This window comes from Urtica dioica, chromosome 4, assembly GCF_054948205.1.
Source record: "Urtica dioica subsp. dioica isolate 48M chromosome 4, U.dioica_male_clone48M_v1_H2, whole genome shotgun sequence".
Classification (NCBI taxonomy): Eukaryota; Viridiplantae; Streptophyta; class Magnoliopsida; order Rosales; family Urticaceae; genus Urtica; species Urtica dioica.
The window spans coordinates 4,920,019-4,940,518 of record NC_142759.1 but is presented as its reverse complement, the minus strand read 5'-3'; the positions used below and the strand labels follow the sequence as shown (position 1 = coordinate 4,940,518).

Below are 20,500 nucleotides of genomic sequence, written 5' to 3'. Positions count from 1 at the left end.
ACCAACAACTTGAGGCGAAATTACACGCCTACCCTTTCTTTCTTTCTTTCTTCGCTCCATATGAGCGACTCAAAACTCTACCGAACCCATATCTGTCTGAACTCTGTAAGCAATAAGGGCACCGTTTGACATAGCTTTGTTTTAAAAAAAAAATGTTTTTTTCAAAAACTGTTTTTTTCAAAAACTGACAGGTGTTTGGTAAACTATTTATAAAACAGCTGTTGCTGGTAACAAAGGCTGATTTAGCGTTTGGTAAAATAAATATATTATAGTAAAAAGACTAAAATAGACATGTTCTTAAAAATGAAATAATAGTTATTAATATGATTATTTATATGCATATATGTGAATTATAATTACAAATTAGATAAGTATGGATTGTAAAAATTTATTTATATCGGCACTGTTTCCCATAAATACAGAAAATATTTATTTATATGCATTTATTTATTTATATTTCCCTTTCTCGTTACAAATTGTATGCATTAATTATATTTATATGCATTTATTAAATAATAATTATTTATTTATATGCATTTATTAAATAATAATTATTTATTTATATGCATTTATTACAAATTGTTTATCGCAAGCGGCATTATTTGACTAGTTAAACATGTGTCTGTAATCTCGCTCCAGTAACCCTATAACAACAACAAATTATTTATTTTTGTACTTTAAAAAAAAAAAACGTAAAGACAGAGAGAGACATGTATTAAAAAAAAAAAAAAAAAAAACCCACGCAATTAAGCGCCTTTCTCTTTCACTGAGCAAAACCAGAAAAAGAAAAAAAAATTGAAAGAAAATAAAGACAGTTGAAATTCTTTCTCTGTTTCTCACCAAGCTATTCCTGCTTCGACATTTTTGTCCGTACTTAAGTGTTTTCTTCTCTTTAGGGTTTCGGAAAACCCTCGCTCTTCTCTGTGTGTATCGGCTAAGCAAGCTCTTTCTGGTACGTCTTTATCTTCTCTGGGCATTATTTGACTGTAAACCCATTTCGCTCACTCATCAAACTCGAACGATGTTTATCGTTGAATCTCTGTCTATTTATCATTGAATACAGTCCCGATTTTCCTCACCCAACGATCTCGAACGATTCCCCGAAACCCATTACATTTCGAAATCCCAATCGCTCTCGAATCCCCAACTCGCCGACGCTACTTTCTTCGACCACCGCGAACCAGATCCGCTTCCTGCATTGTAAAAAAGAAATATGGCTGTATTGGAAGAATCGGACATAAAATCGAAGTTGTCTCCGGAGAATTCCTACGGAGCTGTGGTTCTCGGCGGTACTTTTGACCGCTTACACGACGGTCACCGTCTCTTTCTCAAGGTCTTCTCTCTATGTATATATATATATATATATATATATATATATATATATATGTCAATTTTGTACCTTTTTTAATAGTTGGATAATATCTCGATAGTTCAGGCCTCGGCGAAGATGGCAAGAGATAGGATTGTGATCGGAGTTTGTGATGGTCCAATGCTCGCTAAAAAACAGGTCAACGTTTTTTTTTTCATTTTTATGATTTAATAACAGAAGTAATATTGGATTTTTTATTTCTTGAATTCATTTGACGTTTTTTTATTTATTATTATTATTATCAATGTTTTACAGTTTGGTGAGTTAATCCAGCCCATTGAGGAAAGGATGAGAAATGTTGAGAATTACATTAAGGTATTACTACTACTTTTTCCAAAGCTCTAAGCTTTTCTATAATTATATTTTGGATTTGCGATCGTTGTATAAAACTAAATAGCTGTAATCTCTGGGGGTTTAGACAATTAAACCAGAATTGGCGGTTCAAGCTGAACCGATTACTGACCCTTACGGACCTTCTATTGTTGATGAAGCTTTGGAAGCCATTGTTGTGAGGTTAGCGTTTTTCAATTGAATAACCCTTCAGTTGATTTTTTTTTTCTTGAGACTCGGATTAACCATTATTTGGTTGTCTCAGCAAAGAAACTTTACCTGGTGGAATTTCTGTGAATAAGAGGAGAGCTGAAAGAGGGCTTTCACAACTCAAGGTTCTTTCTTTTTTCCTAGAAGTGTCCAAATCATTTTTTTTTTTCTTAATAGCCATTTTATTTTCGATATCTATATATGTTAAGCAGATTGAAGTGGTGGACCTAGTTTCCGAAGGTTCCAGCGGAGAGAAGCTTAGCTCGTCAACACTTCGGAGACTTGAGGCTGAGAATGCCAAGAATCAGCCAAAGATGTAAGCTCGTCCACAGTTTTTATTTTATGTTTTTTTGTCACAATAAATGAAGTTTTTTTTTTCTCGCTAATAAATCTCAGTTTAGCCAGTTTCGTTGTGGTATGATTACGAATATGTTTTTTTGGCTATGTAGTTTTGATGAAGTAGAACGACGTGATGAGTGAAGCAAAGTTGTATTGTAACGTTATTGAGAGTAGTATGGGTGATTAGTTTTGGCTTGCTGTTTTGTTTCCATTTAAAGGAAAGACACAAAACTAATCAATTGTTTCCATTTAAAGGAAAGACACAAAACTAATCAACGTGTTGATTTCTTGTTCACGTGCGTACCTAAATTTTGCCAAAACTTTTGCTCTTAAACAGGATACTAAATAAAGTCCCCTAGACCTTGGAAATATGTATTATTCAACATCCTCGTTCGTCTCTTGGTCCACTGCACTTTTATTGGCATACTACATGCGATTGATTAATGTAAAAAAGAAATATATCAATAATTTATTTTAACCAATTACTATTCTTTGAATCATTTTAAAAACGGAGGGTTTTGTTATTACATTACTTTTAGAAGAAAAAAAAATACAAAATACGATTGAAACTACCAAAAAAAAAATCCATTGATTAACAAAATTATTTAAGTATTAAGTTTTGATAAAATAATCAAAATTACGTTGTCAATTTTTTTTTGTTAATTCTGTCAGTATATAAAAATATTGACACTATATATGAGTAATTTACGACATTAAAAAAAATTATTGGGAGGGTCAATTTAAACGTTACTTGCACATTTTTGTAAATTTTAGCTATTTTATTGCTTTTAGACAAATTTTAACTAGCTATTTTGTACATTAATTAATTTAATTGGCTATTTAGCTAAATTGAGAAAACATGCCAAGGATAAATTTGATTGGGCTAAAATCTCAACTACATCGAATATTGGAAAACTATACCATACTGAGGATTTGAGATTTTACAACGAGGGTTTGAAATGAAACATTAAATTACGTAAATTTTGGAAATGTGATCCTATGGTAGACTTTGGTGAGCTCGAATCGAAGACTAAGGCAGTCAACATAGTGCAAACGCATTGACAAAGGCTTGCTCGGCTATAGATGCGCAGACGTGAATATACACTTTAAAGAGTTTATTTCGATGAATATCCATCCAATGTACGACAAAGAATAGTTTGGTTTATCAAGAAAAAAAAATGTTTGTTTGGCTAGATACATGTTGTTTTCCTTAATTAAAACAGACTATTTACAACAAAAACAATTGTCTACTTAAAAACAAACATTTCAAGAGGTTAATCTTGAAGTTTTTTTTATTTTATTTAAATAACAAAAATAAAATACAAACAAGCTCGGGTATGATATGACACCAGAAATCCAGTAAACAAATTAACATATTTTCCGAAAGTAAACAAATCTGGCATGTAAATATAAAAAAACGACATCAAAATTCGTATAAACGACCGATTCATTACCTAAATCCGCGCTATCGTTTTTTCCCCATTCACCGTCTATATTAAATAAACGGCTATTAAACCAGAATTTGAATTTGAAATAAATCGAAACTTATAAGAAAGACTCTCCTTCTTTCTCCTCTTCTCTCTTCTTCATCATTTCTCTCCCATTCATTCAGAACACTTTCTTCTTCTCCGACTCAAAGGAATAGAGTAATTAAATTCGCTCCGAAGTTAAAAAAAAAAAAAAAAAAAAAAAAAAGAGAGAGGAAAAAGCCATTGATTCTTATTCTCCAAGGTATTTTCGCTTCTGTTTCCTCCGTTGCATTTCTTATTCTCCAAGGAAAATTTCGTTTTCGTTCTCTTAGGGTTTCGTTACACACTTTATTCTTTTCTGACTCCGATCATTGTGTTTCTCTGACGCGAAGTTCAGATCTTGGAGAGGAAAAGAGAGAATCAGAGACTGAATCAGACCAGAGAAACATCATCCGATTCTTGATTATCCCAAAGGTAAATCGAAATTGATATCGACTTAAATTTTTTATCGTTCTCTAACTTGAAAACTATCTCTCCAGGTTTCTTGACTATTCACTCAGTCTCAGCGAAGATGAACGATCTGATGACGAAATCGTTCCTAAGTTATGTCGATCTCAAGAAACAAGCCAAGATCGACAGCGAATCGAGCCACGACCTCGAGAAGGGCCAGCAACACCAGGGAGAAGAGAATATCTCCGATTTTCAGAGAGAAGTCGAGGCGGTGAGGTCAGAGATCGAAGAGATAACCAATCTCTTGTCCGACCTCCGATCGCTGAACGAGGAGGCAAAATCGACGCACAGCACGAAGATCCTCCGCGGCCTGAGGGACCGCACAGACTCCGACGTGGCATCGATTCTCCGAAAGACTCGGACGGTCAAGGAGCGGCTAGAGGGCCTCGACAGGTCGAACGCGGAGAGCCGCGGGGCCCACGGGGCGGGGACTCCGCTGGACCGTTCTCGGGTCTCGGTGACGAACGGCTTGAGAGCGAAGCTGAGGGAGATCGTGGTGAATTTCCACTCGCTGAGAGAGAAGATCGCGGCGGATCACAGAGAGGATCTGAGGAGGAAGTACTACTGCAACACGGGGGAGTTGCCGAGCGAGGATCTGGTGGAGAAGATGGTTTCGGGGGCGGTGAGGGTCGAGATGTTCGAAGGGAAGAGCGAGGCTGACTTGGGGAACAAGGCGAGGCACGAGGGGGTCGTGGAGCTTCGCCGGAGCCTGGACCGGCTAGGGCAGGTTTTCTTGGACATGGCGGTCCTTGTCGAGGCCCAGGGAGAGAGGATAGACGACATCGAGGAGAACGTCGCCGGAGCCGGCGAGTTCGTCAGCGGCGGGACCGGGAGTCTCTACTACGCGGCGCAGATGAAGAAGAAGAAGACTAAGTGGGTGTACTGGGTTTGGGCTGTTATTATAGTCATCCTCTTGGTCTGCTTGATTTCCATGTTGGCTTCTTGAGTTTTGATCGAAGAAGACTAAGTGGGTCTACTGGGTTTGGGCTGTTTATGTCTTGGTTGAGCTTTCTGAGCTCCTATAGGGTTTTTTTTTTATGTTCCTTAATGGGTTGGGGTTTGTTCGAGTTCTTCGGTTAGTTTGTTGACAATTCTGTTAATATCCTCGTTAAATAGAAATGCAATTCAGCGAAGTGCTTGGGATTTTATTCAAATTGTGTTTATGATCTGAGATTTTTTTTTTTTTTTTTCCTACCGAAACGGTGGTTCTTTCTTGCATTATAAATAGACGATTACGAATCTTTTATTGATGTTATTTGATTTTTGGTTGTGGGGTCAAAATAATTTTCAAGGATTTAAAAAAAAAAAAAAAAAAAAAACATCTTGACTATACGAAAGTGATAAAAGAAAATTATAAAGGAAATGGACCACTAAGAAAACGTTGCATTGGAGAACCTTATCCATATATCTTTCTTGCTTCAGCAATTTGAGCCAACAAAACACTTCAACTGCACTGCAGTGACATCTTTCATGGCTTCTGTAACTTCAAATACATTATCTTTGCTTGAAAGATGTTCTGATATGGAAGAGCTAAAGCAGATACACGCCCGGATGTTGAAAACAGGCCAAGTTTCAGACTTAGTCCCGGCAAGCAAGCTCTTAGCTTTCTACGCTTTACGAAATCCCGGTAATTTAATCCACGCTCGGAAGGTTTTCGACGGATTTAAAAGTCCCAATGCTTTCATGTGGAACGCGATGATCAAAGCCTATGCAAACAGTGCCGAACCAGAAGAGGCCTTGAAGTTTTACTGTCGAATGGTCAGCCGGTCTGCTCCTCAAAACAACTACACTTTCCCATCCGTGCTCAAAGCATGTTCGGCTTTGTCAGCTTTGGAAGAAACAAAACAAATCCACGCTCGCATTGTCAAGATGGGATTTGGGTCGGAAATCTACGCTTTGAACTCGCTGCTTCATGTCTACGCTGCAAAAGGCAACATCGAATCAGCGAATCTCATTTTCGACAGAATCCCGGAGCGAGACATCGTTTCTTTGAACTCGATGATTCACGGGTACGTGAGACTCGGCGAGATGAGTAAAGCCGAAGAGTTCTTCAGAAACACGCCAGAGAAGAAGAGCATCATCTCGTGGACGACAATGATTTCCGGATATGTGAACGCGGGTTTGGAAAAAGAAGCTTTGAGCTTGTTCCACGAGATGCAAATGGACGGCTTTGAACCTGATAATGTAGCCCTAACGAGTTCCCTCGCGGCTTGTTCTCGTCTCGGAGCGTTGGAACTAGGGAATTGGATCTGTTCCTACATTGAAAAAAACGGAATTCACGTTGATTCGAGATTGGGTTGTGCTCTTATCGACATGTACGTCAAGTGCGGCGACATTGAAAGTGCTCTCAAGATTTTCCGAGACACGAAGAGAAAAGAGGTCTCGACATGGACTGCAATGATAGAAGGCTTTGCGATTCACGGCCGGGGAAGAGAAGCTCTCGAATGGTTTGAAAAGATGCAAGACTCGGGAATCAAGCCTAACAGCATAACTTTCACCGCGATTCTAACTGCTTGTAGCCACGCGAGACTGATCGATGAAGGGAAACTATTATTTCGGAGCATCAAAAACCCCACGATAGAGCACTATGGATGCATGGTTGATCTATTGGGCCGATCAGGCTTGCTAAAAGAAGCAAAAGATTTTCTCGATGCAATGCCTCTGAAGCCAAACAAAACCATTTTAGGGGCGCTTCTCAACGCCTGTAATATCCATAGAAACCTCGAGTTAGGAAAGCAGATAGGAAATATGCTGATTGAACTCGACCCTAAACACGATGGACGATATATTCAGTTGTCGAAAATCCACGCCGCGGCGGGAGAGTGGGACCAAGCGGTGAACGTTCGGAATCGGATGAGAGATTCAAGAGTTTTGAAACTCCCGGGCTGTAGTTTGATCAGCGCGAATGGGATCATCCATGAATTTTTTTCCGGGGACAGGTCTCATCCGCAAATCCAGGAAATAAATCGTGCGTGGGAATCAGTAGCCAAGAGACTGCGAGAACGAGGATACGAACCTGTGACTGGCGATTTGTTACTCGACCTTGATGAAGCAGAAAAACAGACGGCGATTCAGCAGCACAGTGAGAAACTTGCTATCACATTCGGGCTGATCAAGAGTAATTCGGGGGAACCTGTTCGAGTTTTCAATAACCTGCGAGTTTGTCAAGACTGCCATAATGCAGCGAAGCTCATATCAGATATTTACGAGAGAGACATAATTTTGCGAGATAGAGTTCGTTTCCATGTTTTCAAGGAAGGGAAGTGCTCTTGTGGAGATTATTGGTGATAATCAAGTAATCATTTACATTCTCGATTCACCACAGGTTTGAGTCAATGTATGCTTTTATTTCATATCAAATCTTCAGAATATGCAAAGAAAAAGAAAAGGCTACAAAATTGGACACTTCAGTTGATGCTGAGATGCTGCGTAGCAATCCAAGATTGTCCAGGCTCTAACTTTGTGTCTCTGATCTGAAAGAGGCGTGAGAGAAAACAAAAACAACGTTACACATATGAGGAAGAATGTTGCACTAATCAAGACCTTTTTTTTTGTTCAAAATAGTGACACGTGAAACTTAGAAACGAGTGTCACACCTTAGCATTTTCTACGCAGACAAAATCTTTATAGCACGCTTCCATCTGCAAATGCGGATTCCACAGCACAGCATCGGTCCAACTACGACGCAAAATTTACAGGGTGCCAAGAATGTGAGATATGTATATAACAAAAATTACAGAAACCAAGTAAACGTTAACCGAATGTTGAGCTCTTTTTTATACTCACTTTGTATTCTTGATAGAAATGACATCACCCAAGCCATTATCGAGAAGCAATTCATTAGGGGTGTCGAGGTAAACGCAATCTACAAATCCGGGAAAAGTGACTACGTCCCTGTTTACATAAGACAACTATCAGGGGAAAAAAAAAAAAAAAAAAAAAAAAAAAAAAAAAAAAAAAACACTATACAAAACTACATTTTTCTTATCAGATCAGTTTTGTTTGAATTGGAATAGAAAAAGTAAAATCTTCTTAAGGTTTCGAAACGAACCTTTCTTCAGTGCTTTCCACTGGATTCTTTGGGTCAGGGTCTTTATTTAGAGATCTGCAGCCTTTTAAGCCTCTAACTGACGCCCCTGTTACAGAAGCCTGCATCATAAAGGAGAAAGATGCTTTACAATTATGATTTAATCTGAGATCATATAATACCTAAAACTTGCTTTCACATTGTCACTATGAGTTCGGAAACGAATTCGTATAAAGATTCAACAAACCACAATATGTAACTCGATACTTACAGCAAAATATGTATGGAGTGCGGTGCTGAATGAAAATGGCTTGTCGTCTGTATTTGTAACCACGAGTTCAGTAGAAAGACTGTTCTCTTTCAGAAGTACCTGTAACATAAGGAATGATGGAATGACAATTAAAACAAACAAAAAAACATACGGAACGAATTATGTACAATACCTATTGTGGATATGGATGATTTATTACTATTAGTAACACGTTATTCTCGGAGCTAACCTTATACAAAGCCCGAAAGCTGAAATCCCACATGGCACGACTGTAAGGTTCGTCCTTTAGCTCTAAAGTTACAGCAGGGTTTCCTTCTACATTTTCAGTGTCGACAACAGACCAATCCAAATTTCTTCCAAAGCCATGCTGTAGAATCAGCACATTTTTATAAAATTTACGGCGTTGTTAAGAAATCAAGGCTTGAATATTTAATATGAAAAAAAAAATGCACGTAAGAGATTTTGTGATGTACGAATATTTTTGGGAACATAATAACTAATGTTTGATGACCGAGGGGAAAAGAAAAGAAAAAACAGGACATAAAACAAGCATACCTGCTGGATCTTTCCAGGCCCAAACTGTGGAAAACAGTGTGGAACTCCTCCACTGTCGCAACAAAAATTTAATTAAGAAACCATGCTCCAGATAATTATGATAGAAAATAGAAAGTAATGAATTTCAGAATCCTCAAAAAAAGTCCTTGAACACGACTTGACACAATGTTGGGTATTATCATAACTGGGTTATTGTTTGTGAAGGTCATTTTGAACAGTTCAGCAATACAAGACACAAAGTATAGCGTCATATGATCCAATTACTAAACCATGCCATACAACTATACAAGTGTTAGAAAATCAAAGCGAAGAGAACCTGATTGGCTTCTTTTTATTGAATACAGCATCAGGCCTGACAAACAGTAGGTCCTTTCCGCTTGGGACTTTCCAAGATGTAATGCAACCCCCAAATAAGTATATATCAGCCTCACTGCAAAAAGGAAAAAAAAAATAAGGAACAATCAAAAAATAAAATAAAGACACCATTTTATAACATATGAATCTCTATCTCAAACTTCATTCATTAGCATATGTCATTTCCTTTAAACAATATTGTACTACCTGTATTTCCATCAACACTACCAAACGATGCCTCGGCTTCAGTTCAAAACTCTAAACCACTGATGAATCCTAAATAAATTCCTCTACTCTTATCAACTTCAATTCCTTACACGGAAAAAATCAGACATGAATCTGAGCAACGGAAACAAAACAAAATAAGAAATTACGAATTTTATAACTTTCATTTATAATCGTCGGCAAAGTAGCAAATGCTTCAATTTAACATCGCTATTAACATTAACAATCCTGTGTATTATATCAGAATCTCCACATAAATCGAGAAATGCGTTGAAAATTGACATGGACTGGATTAAATTGGAATTACCTTCCATGAGAAGAAGTCAAGACGACTTTGGGTAAAGCGCCTTCTCCTTCGGTGACCTTCACGCCCAGGGAAGCACTTTCTCTGCTCAAGCTCGCAAACGCCATTGTACCTGAATATCTGCCACACGAGGTCCGAAATCGCGTGTTCAAATAATTCTTTCAAAGAAAGAAAAATGGATTAAGATAAAGATAAAATCAGATCTCTATTAGCAGACCTGTTGACTCGGCGAAAGGACGAGCGTGTTGGAGTGGGAACCGGAATCGCCATTGAAGAAGCCATAGCCATCTCTGTGTGAGAGTGTGAAGGAGTGAGCTGAGAGACTCCAAATAGGTACGTGGTCGTTTAAGCCGTTGTCTATTTTGTCCGTAGAACAAAAAAATTCGGATATTCTTGCAAAAATAGCTATAAGTTTTTAAAAGGATTAATTATAGGGATCCCTTAATTATATATATATTCTTCTTTCAACTTTTACACGAATAAATTCAGGGGTGGGTTTAGTCCCGCCTTGTTCGGAAGAGGCCATTAGGGTCGATGATCGCGAGTTGCGGTCCCGCACGGCTTCCTAGGGCCCTTGTTGTTTGAGTTTATTTCTGTTATCTTCCGTTGATTTCTGTTTCATTCTTGTTTGTAACCACGGTTTTCCTCCGCCATACGTGAGGGCTTCTATGATATTTCCTGACTCCGACCACGTTTCCTAAAAAAAAAAAATTCAGGGGTGAATTGTTGTTTACTCCTTGAATTTCGAAATCTTAGATAACTGATTTTGTAATCTTATATTGTAACAAATATAGTTCTTTTGTTAGCTTTTGGTGTTAAGCAATTAAAAGTAAACTGGTATTTTTTTAATTTTTTTATTTATTTTTTTTATTTATTTATTATTATGTTTAAAAAAATGCTCTCTCTCGTACGCATACATACAAGTACAACCACACACATATACAAATCTGTAAAAAAAAAAAACAAAAACAAAAACTAAAAAACACACGCATGCACACACACACAGCTTACATATCCTCATTCCTAACTTCAGCAACTTTCAAACAAGATCAATATACAATTGTAAGCAATTTTAGCAACTGAGAAGTGATTCTCAGTACTACATCAAAAATAATTTTTCATTTATAGAGATGTGACTTCTGATAAGTAAAAAATAGAGGATAATCCACCACCCCTGCCACCAACTTTTGTTACCGTAACATGGTTTATGTATGTTGTTTTAGCTATATTATTTTCTTAACTATTAAATAATTAGACTATAGATTAACAAAACGGATTTAAATAATTATGTGTCTAATCTCGTTCTTTTAGTTATACTAGTTTTAACTTTTAAGGGTTTTTGTAATAAAATTATAATTTGAGTATGATCATGAGTGCAAAATGATCCAACTATCAATAAAACAAGATAAAAAAAAATAATAAAAAAATAAAAAAAAATAAAAAAATAAAAAAAGCAAAATGGACAAAAAAATTCAACAAAAACAACATTTCATTTCTGCGGATCTACCTTCACCAAATAGAATTTCTACTTTCGTAAACTGGAAAAAGGGATGGACGGACTCTTTCTACACCCATTCCATATGAACATCCACAATCATAATTTGATTCTTTTAATTTCAAACATTTTGATTTTTTTTGTAATTTTGACTCGAACTTTTAAATTTTAACAATTTCATCCTTAATTTTTAATTTTTCTAATTTCTTCTTTAAAATTTTGAATTTTAGTTCCTTCGTTGATTTTTTTTTTTTTTTTGGCAATTGCCACTGACTTCGTTAGGTTAGGAAAGAAAAAAAAAACGAACCAGCCCCTCTTGTATGTTGGACAGATTGTTTGATGATATTATTTTTATTTTTGGTAAATTATATAGATAGGATTTGTTGAGACTAAATCCTCCTTTCTAATGAGGTATTTTACATTTATAACAAAAAAGAAGGTATTTTACATATTTATTATAACCTTTACTATGCATTTTAATGTATTTATTTTAGATAAAACAAGACAACTAATTAAAACTGAGCTATTAGGAAAACGAAAGTTGGGATGAAATTATAACCGGATAAATTTAGAATGATATGTATTGTATTAATATTAAATATTGACATTCATACAAATAAGATTATTTGGGTCAATTGGTTATCTTACATGTTATCAGACTAAGTTGTGCTTAGTTCGAATCTCACATAACGCATAACTTGCTCTGATACCATGTAGAATTATTAATTCAAAAATCTTTTTTTTTTTTCCTAATAAATTGTTAGTTTAGTTTTTAAAAGTTTAAAAGAGTAAGTACGATTTCAAATGAAGGAGTTTGAAAGATAATCCCGACGAGTAAGTGTGAAACGAAGGAGATTAAAAGGTAATCACAAGGACTAAGGTACCTTTTCATTACCAAGTCGAAAATCATAGTTGATGATATCACATTTCATCTTGCTCAGATAAGCGTTGCATTTACAGTTCAGACTAAGCTTTGGAGAGTATTTATTTATCATCTTGTATTCGAAATTCCCTGCCCTGATCTCTCTTGCTCCATATATGCCCACAAATCCATAATAACATAGTCATGCCCATATGAGCGATTTTTTTTTAATTGCCCAGTTTTTTTAGAGGAACTAGGTTATACTTTGCATTCATTTACGATATTTAGTCTCTACGCATAACATTTTAACAATACCAAGCATCCGCAAATAGAGCACTTCGCATCCTCTACGACTATGATCAATTTGTTTTAACAACTATATTATTATTTATTATTATTTTTATTAAAATGGCTCCTCAACGAAAATATTTTGATAAAAGCCAAAACAGTTTAGATTTTTGAGCAAGCTCAAAAAGAAGTTCTTACAAAAATAAAAAGTAGACCACAAAAACAATTACAAATATAATAAGAATAATGAGTTACCAATCTTTTAGTCAATATATTACGGACAAAAAAAATTATGCATTCATCAGTTACACATTTCGTTTGCTGGGACGTACGAGTGTAATCCACGCCATTAACAAAGAAATCATTTTTTTGTATGAGACTTGTAAAATCGAATTAAAATCACACTGTTAGAGCAACTTCAACCCACACCGAATTTAATGTGAGAAGTGACATATTTGGTGTGGATTGGAGAGTGTGAGTTTGCTTCAACCCACACCAAATCCTACATCAAATTTGATGTAAATAAATAGTGTATCACCAAATTTGGTGTGAGATTATTCATCCACACACCAAATTTGATATAACATAATTTTTAATTGTAAATTCACCCCCAAAAAAATTAATTTATTATTTTGATCATAATTTATATAAAAAATACATATCATCAATTAAAAAAGAGAATAAATAAGATAACATAAATAAAATACATAACATTAATTAAGCACAATACATACAAAATAAAATACACACCAATTACTTTTTCTTGGGTGTATTTTTTCCCCTAATTTATTAAGTATTTAATTTTGCCCATGAAATGCAATGTTTATGTAATCTTTATTCTATGTATGTTATCCAAAAATATGATTGTTTTTTAGGGTGATTTTTTTAATATTATTTTTGTAGCCTTTACATAATATTTAATATTAATATAAATTAATTTAATATTGTTGATATAAAAAATAGTCTAATATTTAATAAAATTATTATTGACGTAACAAATCAATAGAGGAATTAATATGCAATTGATATGAAGTAATATTGAAAAGTATATATAAAAAAAAATATTGAAGTGAAAACACCGTAGTTGCATTAAATTTGATGTAAAAGTTACACCAATTTGATGTAAAAGTTACACCAATTTGATGTTATGGGTTGGAGATGGTCTTAAAAATACACATTATAAGATCAGATCTATCTATAGCTTATTTAAACATAAAGGAAAAAAAATTAAAAAAATGCGCATTAGAGACGGGATCAATCGACATAAATTTGTACAATGGAGACAAACTCATAACGGCGGAGATGATAGCGACACTGAGCTCCGAACAACGATCGCGAAGAATCATAAATTTATCGCTAGTTGACAATGGAAAACAGACGAAATTGGAGTCCACGAAGAAAGTAGCGAAGCAAGGATGAAGATTTAAAACCCTAAAAAAAATTATCATCTCTTTTTAAATAGAGAAACTAAATTTATATTAAAGTGTTCACGAATCTAATTTTTTGTAACAAATTTAATTAGATAATAATTTTTAAATTGGGCACTATAGAATTGGTACAGTAAATGATTAGTAGATTATTTTGGATAAATTTTGACGTACAAATATATTAATCATTGTGGTTATTTTTTGGAAAAATATAAAGAGTATCCCTCGTGTCTAATCGAATGTGAGATTTATCTATTCGATTTCTAGAAATATCAAACATATCCCTTCAGTTTAATATAAATGACATATACCTCCCGTAAAAAAATATTATATTACAAATATCACATTTTTCGTTTATTTTTTACAAAAAAAAATTGAAATCTCTAAAATACACTTAATGAAATAATTTTTTATTTTCTATTCTATATACAAAAAAAAATTAAAAAATTTCTTTATAAAAAGTTAAGGATATTTTTTATAAAGAGAGATTTTGATTTTTTTAATAAAATAGTAAATAAATATTTATTCTATTAAGGATATTTTGGAGAGTTTAATTTATTTTTTTGATAAAAATAAACGAAAATGGTGATATTTGTAATATAATATTTTTTAAATGAGGTGTATATTATTTATATTAAACTTATGGGATTTGTTTGATATTTGTAGAAATCGAAGAGATAAATCTCTTTCCTTATTTTATTTTCCCTTCCCATCTCCGTAAGTAATAACGAAGTGCAAACTCGCTCATCAAGTCAAGTCACCGGACAGCAGTTCCGCCGAAGCGAACACTCAGAAACCGTACCGGACCGAAAAGTCAAAAATGCTCGTACGATCACTTCTCAATCGTAGCAAGATTCTAAATATGGCTGTCCGAAGAAGATTCTCGAGCACCGTGATGAGCTTCGGCGATGGAAGCCACGGCGCGCTGGGACTGCCGAGCTCCGTTGCCGGCCTCGGCATCGACGCTTTCGAACCGACCAGAGTAGGTTCGATTCCATCGGAAATCTCCGCTGTCGAAGCCGGTCACTATCACTCGCTCGCCGTCACTTCCGACGGACACCTCTGGGCTTGGGGACGAGACCTCGAAGCTCAGCTTGGCCGTGGATTCTCTTCCCCTAGGTAAAAACTTCAAATTTCTGTTCCTTATTCTTTTCTTTTTTGAATGGGAAAGGAATTAAGCTCCCTATTAGCCTGAATTTGATCATTGTGTGAGTCTGTTGTTGATGGTTGAATTGAATTGAATGGTATTTCTGCAATATATGACGATGTGAGTATTTAAAAAACTATTTATGGTTAATTGGTGATGGTTTGAAGGCTTTCTAAGTGGTTTCCAATGAATGTCGATTTCATTCCAGAAAGATTCGGACATAATTAAGATTTTTCTTATCCTTTTTCCTTGGAAGAGATTCATGGAATGAGCCTAGAAGAGTAATAGGGCTGGACCGAGTGAGAGTCAAGGCTGCTTTTGGCTCCGGAGTTGTTTCAGCTGCGATCGGAGACGATGGCTCTCTGTGGACTTGGGGAAAGTCCAAGCGCGGCCAGCTTGGTCTCGGAAAAGAAGTCATCGAGGCTGTTTTGCCTTCCAAAGTCGAAGCACTTTCCGGGGAAAAGATAATTAAGGTGTGAAACTAATCTAGGAAGACATGTTTCTTAGTGATATTAAGAGCACGTTATATTGGTAATCTGTAAGAATTAAGAAACGAGAAATCTGTTTAGTGAATATAATAAGAACCTTCGATTTCCATTGATAGAAATGATAGGACTCTCAAAAAATGCTAAGCCTTACACAAAACTAATTCATTCCTCGGAGATGATTCTTACAAATCTCTGATTTATAGACTAATTTTTTTTTAATAGAAGAAAAAATCAACTAATTATCTTGGTGCTGAGTGTCCTAACAAAATCCTTATTTGGCTCTTTTGATCGAAGGTTTCATTTGGTTGGGGACATGCTCTGGCTCAGACTGAGGACGGGAAATTGTTTGGGTGGGGCTATTCTGCGGACGGTAGGTTAGGAAACATTGGAGGAACTCTAGAGCCGTCGTCGCTAGAATCCGAATCAAACTCCATCAGAAATCGAAGAGATCTCTCGAGTTCGACGCTCGAGGCTGCCCAGAAACTGGTTTTGGAATCAATGGAAAAGGAGAACAACATGCCAATTGTATGGGATCCGTGTCAAATTACAGAAATTGACGACGGTGTTGTCGACATTTCTTGTGGACTCGACCATTCCCTCATCCTCTGCGGTACGATTTTTTTTTTTTTTTTTTTTTCAAGTTGCTACTTGTGGGTTTGTTAAGATCTTAGGTGTAGAAATCTGAGCGTTTTATGTTGGGTGGTCAGGCCCTTGGTTTATTTCCAAGAAGTCCTAGGTTCAAGCCCCTCTAAAGCACAACCTAGGGATCTCTATTTTTACCAAAAGTGCAACTTGTAATAGGTAGTAGCTAATTAATGGGTGAATTTATAATACATAGAGATTAGAAATAATTATTCGGGAGAATGATACACAGATTGACTGAACCTTGTGCTCTTGGGAGAGTTCATGGTCTCTAGGATACTCCTTAATCTTTTGTCAATGAATGTCAACAATTCTTAAATAGGATCATGTGGATCTTGTAAATTGCATGAATATTTATTTTTATCACATTGCTCTTTTTTAAGGTAACGGAGTCCTTTTAAGTTGTGGAAGCAACGTATACAGTCAATTAGGAAGATCTCGACAAGATCTCGGAATATTTCCCGTCAACACAAGATTCAGACCCTTGTCTATCGCCTCGGGTCTCGGCCATTCTCTTGCAATCGCCGAACACGATACGGAAAGCGGGCCCGGAGGCACCGTGATCACGTGGGGTTGGAATCAGAGCTCACAGCTCGGGAGAGCGGGGCCGGAGAGTGCCCCTTCGAAGCTCGAGGGTCTGGAAACGGAAAAGCCCGTCTCGGTGTGTGGTGGCCGAGCACATTCCGCGGCTCTCACGGCCGCCGGAGAAGTGTGGGTCTGGGGCTGCGGAAAGAACGGAAGGCTTGGGTTGGGAAGCTCGATCGACGAGCCCGAACCGGCTTTTCTCGACTCTCTGGAAGGTCGCAGAGTCTCGCAAGTCGTTGCGGGTTTCGACCATAGTTTGGTTCTCGTTGACGGTGAATAAATTAACGTTTAGATTACTGATTACGGGAATAAAGTTGTAGAGGACAAGTATTCTTTCATGCATGAAAGTGAGATTACATCATTGGTGTTTGAAACCTTCTTAGTCATAGGCATGATCTATGGCTGATCGATTTTGAATCTAATTTTGTTTTTGAATTTTTTTTTTAAGGGCAGCAAACCATTTTAAATGTGTTGCTTAGTTTCCATTCCTGCTCGAGAGTTTAAACGAACTAACTTTGCTTTCCCAAATCCCATTGTAATACTGCTTATCTCATTAGTTAGGTTAATCTATGGCACAAGAGATTTGTGTCAGTCGCCCATTACGTGTTTTGTATAAAAGGTGTCCAAAAACTGTATAATCTTACACTTTGCAAAGAATCAGTTTGCAGTTTGCACCCTTTGAACTATGATATCTCTTCTAAAAATAAAAATAAAATAAAAAATCTTCTCTCATCCTTCACTTTTTAAATTTTTGTACTCGATTAATTCTTGACTTCCGTTAAAATAAGTAGTTACTTAAACTTTAAAACCAAGTCTTATAGTTTCCCAGCTACAAACCTTTGACATCACTAATGTTGCCTTAATCATGGTCTATTTAAGTTAGTTATATAACTAAAATTAGATATATCTCTCAAGAAGCACCAGTGGTCTAGTGGTAGAATAGTACCCTGCCACGGTACAGACCCGGGTTCGATTCCCGGCTGGTGCAGATTGCTAGGATGATAAATGCGCTAACGTGGTGGTTGGGTCCATCACACTCATCTGAACACAAAGATGTCATTATGCGTTTCTGAGCTTCTATTTTTATTAAATGGACTGTTTTTCTACGTAATGATTTATTTTTATTATATTTATACAGAAACCAAAAAACATCTATTTGTCAACACACTACATCGTTAATAAATTTGTTTATACTTTATATAACGATTTATTGAAAGTAAGTCATAGTCATAATTACTCCGACATTCATAGTGTAGTCTTTTACATTTCATAATTAACACTACTAATTAAAAGTGATGGTCGTTACGGTCGTGGACACATATAGCTCATACATACCTGGGTCAACATGTCCCCTTGACCTATTTTAGTTTTTTAAATTATTTTTTTTAGTAAAATTATATATCCTTCTTATATACCTCATAAGAAAATAAAAATAATATTAGTTTTATTATTTTCGCGGAAAAATTGATATTTCGTTTTAATTGGATGATGTTATTTGTTCGTTCAGTTATTTGTTCGTTCAGTTATTTGTTCGTTCAGCCGTAACATGCCCTAGAAATGTCATCATTCAAACATGGAAATATTGTACAAAATATTCATTCAAAACTAATTGATTAGCAAAATAGCCAACGTTCAAATTTCTAACAAACTAACCAAAATAACATTGTCAAATATTTTTTTACATCAAAATTAAAAATTTTGACAATTATTATAAACAGTTTATCAATTCAAAAATTTTAATCATAAATCAATTTTTATTTTTGAAACATGATTACTGCACATTTTGATTATTCTTGTAATCTTAGACAAGTTTTAACTATTTTGCAAATCATCCTGAATATTTCATCGGTGGCATTGTACAAAAGCGGTGGCTCTTAATCGCTTACAGTAAATTCTTTCTTCTGTGCAAACATAATTTTGGCGAGTTATTTTAATTTTTCAGCACAAATATAGTGTTCGGCATCCAGGTTTCTTTTTATAATTAATTTATGAAGAGTATCCCTCGTGTTAATCGAAATGCGAAATTTATCCCCTCTATTTCTAGAAATATCATACATATCTCTTCAGTTTAATATAAATGACATATACATCCCCTAAAAATGATGTATTACAAATATCACAATTTTTCGTTTATTTTTTACAAAAAATAATTTGAACTCCTCAAAATATCCTTAATGAAACAATTTTTTATTTTCTATTCTATATACAAAAAATTAAATTAAAAATTTCTTTATAAAAAGTTAAGGATTTTTTTTATAAAGAGATATTTTGATTTTTTTTAATAAAATAGTAAATAAATATTTATTCTATTAATGGTATTTTGGGGAGTTCAAATTATTTTTTTGTAAAAAATAAACGAAAATGGTGATATTTGTAATATAACATTTTTTAGGGGAGGTATATATCATTTATATTAAACTAAAGAGATATGTCTAATATAGAGATAATTATTTTTTTATAAAGAGATATTTTGATTTTTTTTAATAAAATAGTAAATAAATATTTATTCTATTAATGGTATTTTGGGGAGTTCAAATTGTTTTTTTGTAAAAAATAAACGAAAATGGTGATATTTGTAATATAACATTTTTTAGGGGAGGTATATATCATTTATATTAAACTAAAGAGACATGTCCAATATTTTTAAAAATATAGGTGATAAATCTCGCATTTCGATTAAACACGAAAGATACTCTTGATATTTTCCCAAAAAAAAAATTCACTTTAGTATTACCAATCTTAAATTACACAGTATATTAGATATTTAAGCATTTAATACATAAAAAAAAATGTAAGATTAAAGCTTTTTATATTTGATGATGATTGAACCTCGCTCTTTTACAAGTAGACACCTTACAGTAAAGTTGATATAAAATCAGGAAAATAAGAACTGCGAGTCTTGTCTCATCGATTATATATTACTCTCTCGTCCTATGTTAAATAATATTATTTAAAAACGTTGATATAAAGGATACAAAATAATTTTTCTCATAAATCTATACAAAAATACGTCGAAGGTAAGCTGGTCTTAGTATCAGCATGTGCATCAAACATTACTAAAGCCTTTTAATTTTACAAAAACAAATATTTAAAAAAAAACCTTTAATTTGTATTAGATTATTTTTATTATATAAAAATTAGTCTAGTCTCATTTAATAAATATTTTTAGAATATCTTAGTTTTTTTTTTCCTAAAATTATCTCTTTTACTGTAGAAGTACTACATTTTTTTAAAGTTTTTGTTGCTTAAAGTTTCATTAGACTTCTTTTTTCTTTTGTTCTTTTTAGTCTTTGCGATTTTATTTTAATGTTTTAGTAAAAATAATAAACTTATTTTGTTCTTTTTAGTCTTTTCCATTTTATTTTAATGTTTTAGTAAAAATAATAAGCAAATCATCTAAAAAATAGGACCGGTTAGGTATCTAACCAAAATTAGTCACCTCCTTTAAAATTTTAACCCAATTATCATTTAAACTAGTTAACTAGCTCAATCCATTACCAAACAATATTATATTTTTATTTTACCCCTCATCAAATACACATCAAAAATATTGCCTCCGACTCCGAATTTTTCAATCCTCCGATATAGCCTCCGAACTCTCCG

The 20,500-nt window shown here is 34.6% G+C and overlaps 5 protein-coding genes and 2 non-coding genes across 10 annotated transcripts; 6 read left to right on the top strand and 1 right to left on the bottom strand.

Annotated features, from left to right (window-relative positions):
- The first annotated feature begins 709 nt into the window (after positions 1–709).
- Positions 710–2,715, top strand: COAD (4-phosphopantetheine adenylyltransferase). 3 transcript variants are annotated; one of them, XM_089612865.1, is made up of 8 exons: positions 710–952; positions 1,064–1,333; positions 1,436–1,507; positions 1,625–1,684; positions 1,788–1,882; positions 1,965–2,034; positions 2,122–2,225; positions 2,586–2,715. In XM_089612865.1, the coding sequence occupies exons 2-8, from the start codon at positions 1,214–1,216 to the stop codon at positions 2,605–2,607; spliced, it is 543 nt and encodes a 180-aa protein (XP_089468991.1). In that variant the 5' UTR covers positions 710–952; positions 1,064–1,213; the 3' UTR covers positions 2,608–2,715. The 3 variants fall into 3 exon arrangements, with proteins under 3 accessions (XP_089468991.1, XP_089468989.1, XP_089468990.1); XM_089612863.1 differs by lacking the exon at positions 2,586–2,715 and adding an exon at positions 2,359–2,444 and having other exon boundaries at positions 711–952; XM_089612864.1 differs by lacking the exon at positions 2,586–2,715 and adding an exon at positions 2,359–2,444 and having other exon boundaries at positions 711–1,333.
- Positions 2,716–3,780: 1,065 nt separating this feature from the next.
- On the top strand, positions 3,781–5,394 carry SYP112 (syntaxin of plants 112). Of its 2 annotated transcripts, none has more exons than XM_089612862.1 (3): positions 3,781–3,979; positions 4,110–4,191; positions 4,257–5,394. In XM_089612862.1, the coding sequence occupies exon 3, from the start codon at positions 4,289–4,291 to the stop codon at positions 5,171–5,173; it is 885 nt and encodes a 294-aa protein (XP_089468988.1). In that variant the 5' UTR covers positions 3,781–3,979; positions 4,110–4,191; positions 4,257–4,288; the 3' UTR covers positions 5,174–5,394. The 2 variants fall into 2 exon arrangements, with proteins under 2 accessions (XP_089468988.1, XP_089468987.1); XM_089612861.1 differs by having other exon boundaries at positions 4,115–4,191; positions 4,257–5,393.
- A 222-nt stretch (positions 5,395–5,616) lies between these two features.
- Positions 5,617–7,670, top strand: LOC149399575 (Tetratricopeptide repeat (TPR)-like superfamily protein). The gene has a single exon (XM_089613525.1). The coding sequence runs from the start codon at positions 5,698–5,700 to the stop codon at positions 7,513–7,515; it is 1,818 nt and encodes a 605-aa protein (XP_089469651.1). The 5' UTR covers positions 5,617–5,697; the 3' UTR covers positions 7,516–7,670.
- LOC149399574 (Galactose mutarotase-like superfamily protein) lies at positions 7,458–10,342 on the bottom strand. Its single transcript, XM_089613526.1, has 10 exons — positions 10,181–10,342; positions 9,967–10,083; positions 9,397–9,510; positions 9,081–9,132; positions 8,755–8,892; positions 8,526–8,624; positions 8,279–8,376; positions 8,014–8,121; positions 7,824–7,905; positions 7,458–7,700 (listed from the first exon to the last, which is right to left on the bottom strand). Exons 1-10 carry the CDS (start codon positions 10,249–10,251, stop codon positions 7,635–7,637), a joined length of 945 nt encoding a protein of 314 aa, XP_089469652.1. The 5' UTR covers positions 10,252–10,342; the 3' UTR covers positions 7,458–7,634.
- Positions 10,343–14,756: 4,414 nt separating this feature from the next.
- On the top strand, positions 14,757–17,482 carry RUG2 (Regulator of chromosome condensation (RCC1) family protein). The gene is made up of 4 exons (XM_089612501.1): positions 14,757–15,154; positions 15,439–15,655; positions 15,965–16,280; positions 16,696–17,482. The coding sequence occupies exons 1-4, from the start codon at positions 14,856–14,858 to the stop codon at positions 17,175–17,177; spliced, it is 1,314 nt and encodes a 437-aa protein (XP_089468627.1). The 5' UTR covers positions 14,757–14,855; the 3' UTR covers positions 17,178–17,482.
- Positions 17,483–17,814: 332 nt separating this feature from the next.
- Positions 17,815–17,885, top strand: TRNAG-GCC (transfer RNA glycine (anticodon GCC)). The gene has a single exon. It is a non-coding gene; the product is annotated as a tRNA-Gly (tRNA).
- Positions 17,886–17,887: 2 nt separating this feature from the next.
- On the top strand, positions 17,888–17,974 carry LOC149399571 (small nucleolar RNA snoR114). Its single transcript, XR_016296890.1, has one exon. It is a non-coding gene; the product is annotated as a small nucleolar RNA snoR114 (small nucleolar RNA).
- The last annotated feature ends 2,526 nt before the right edge of the window (positions 17,975–20,500 follow it).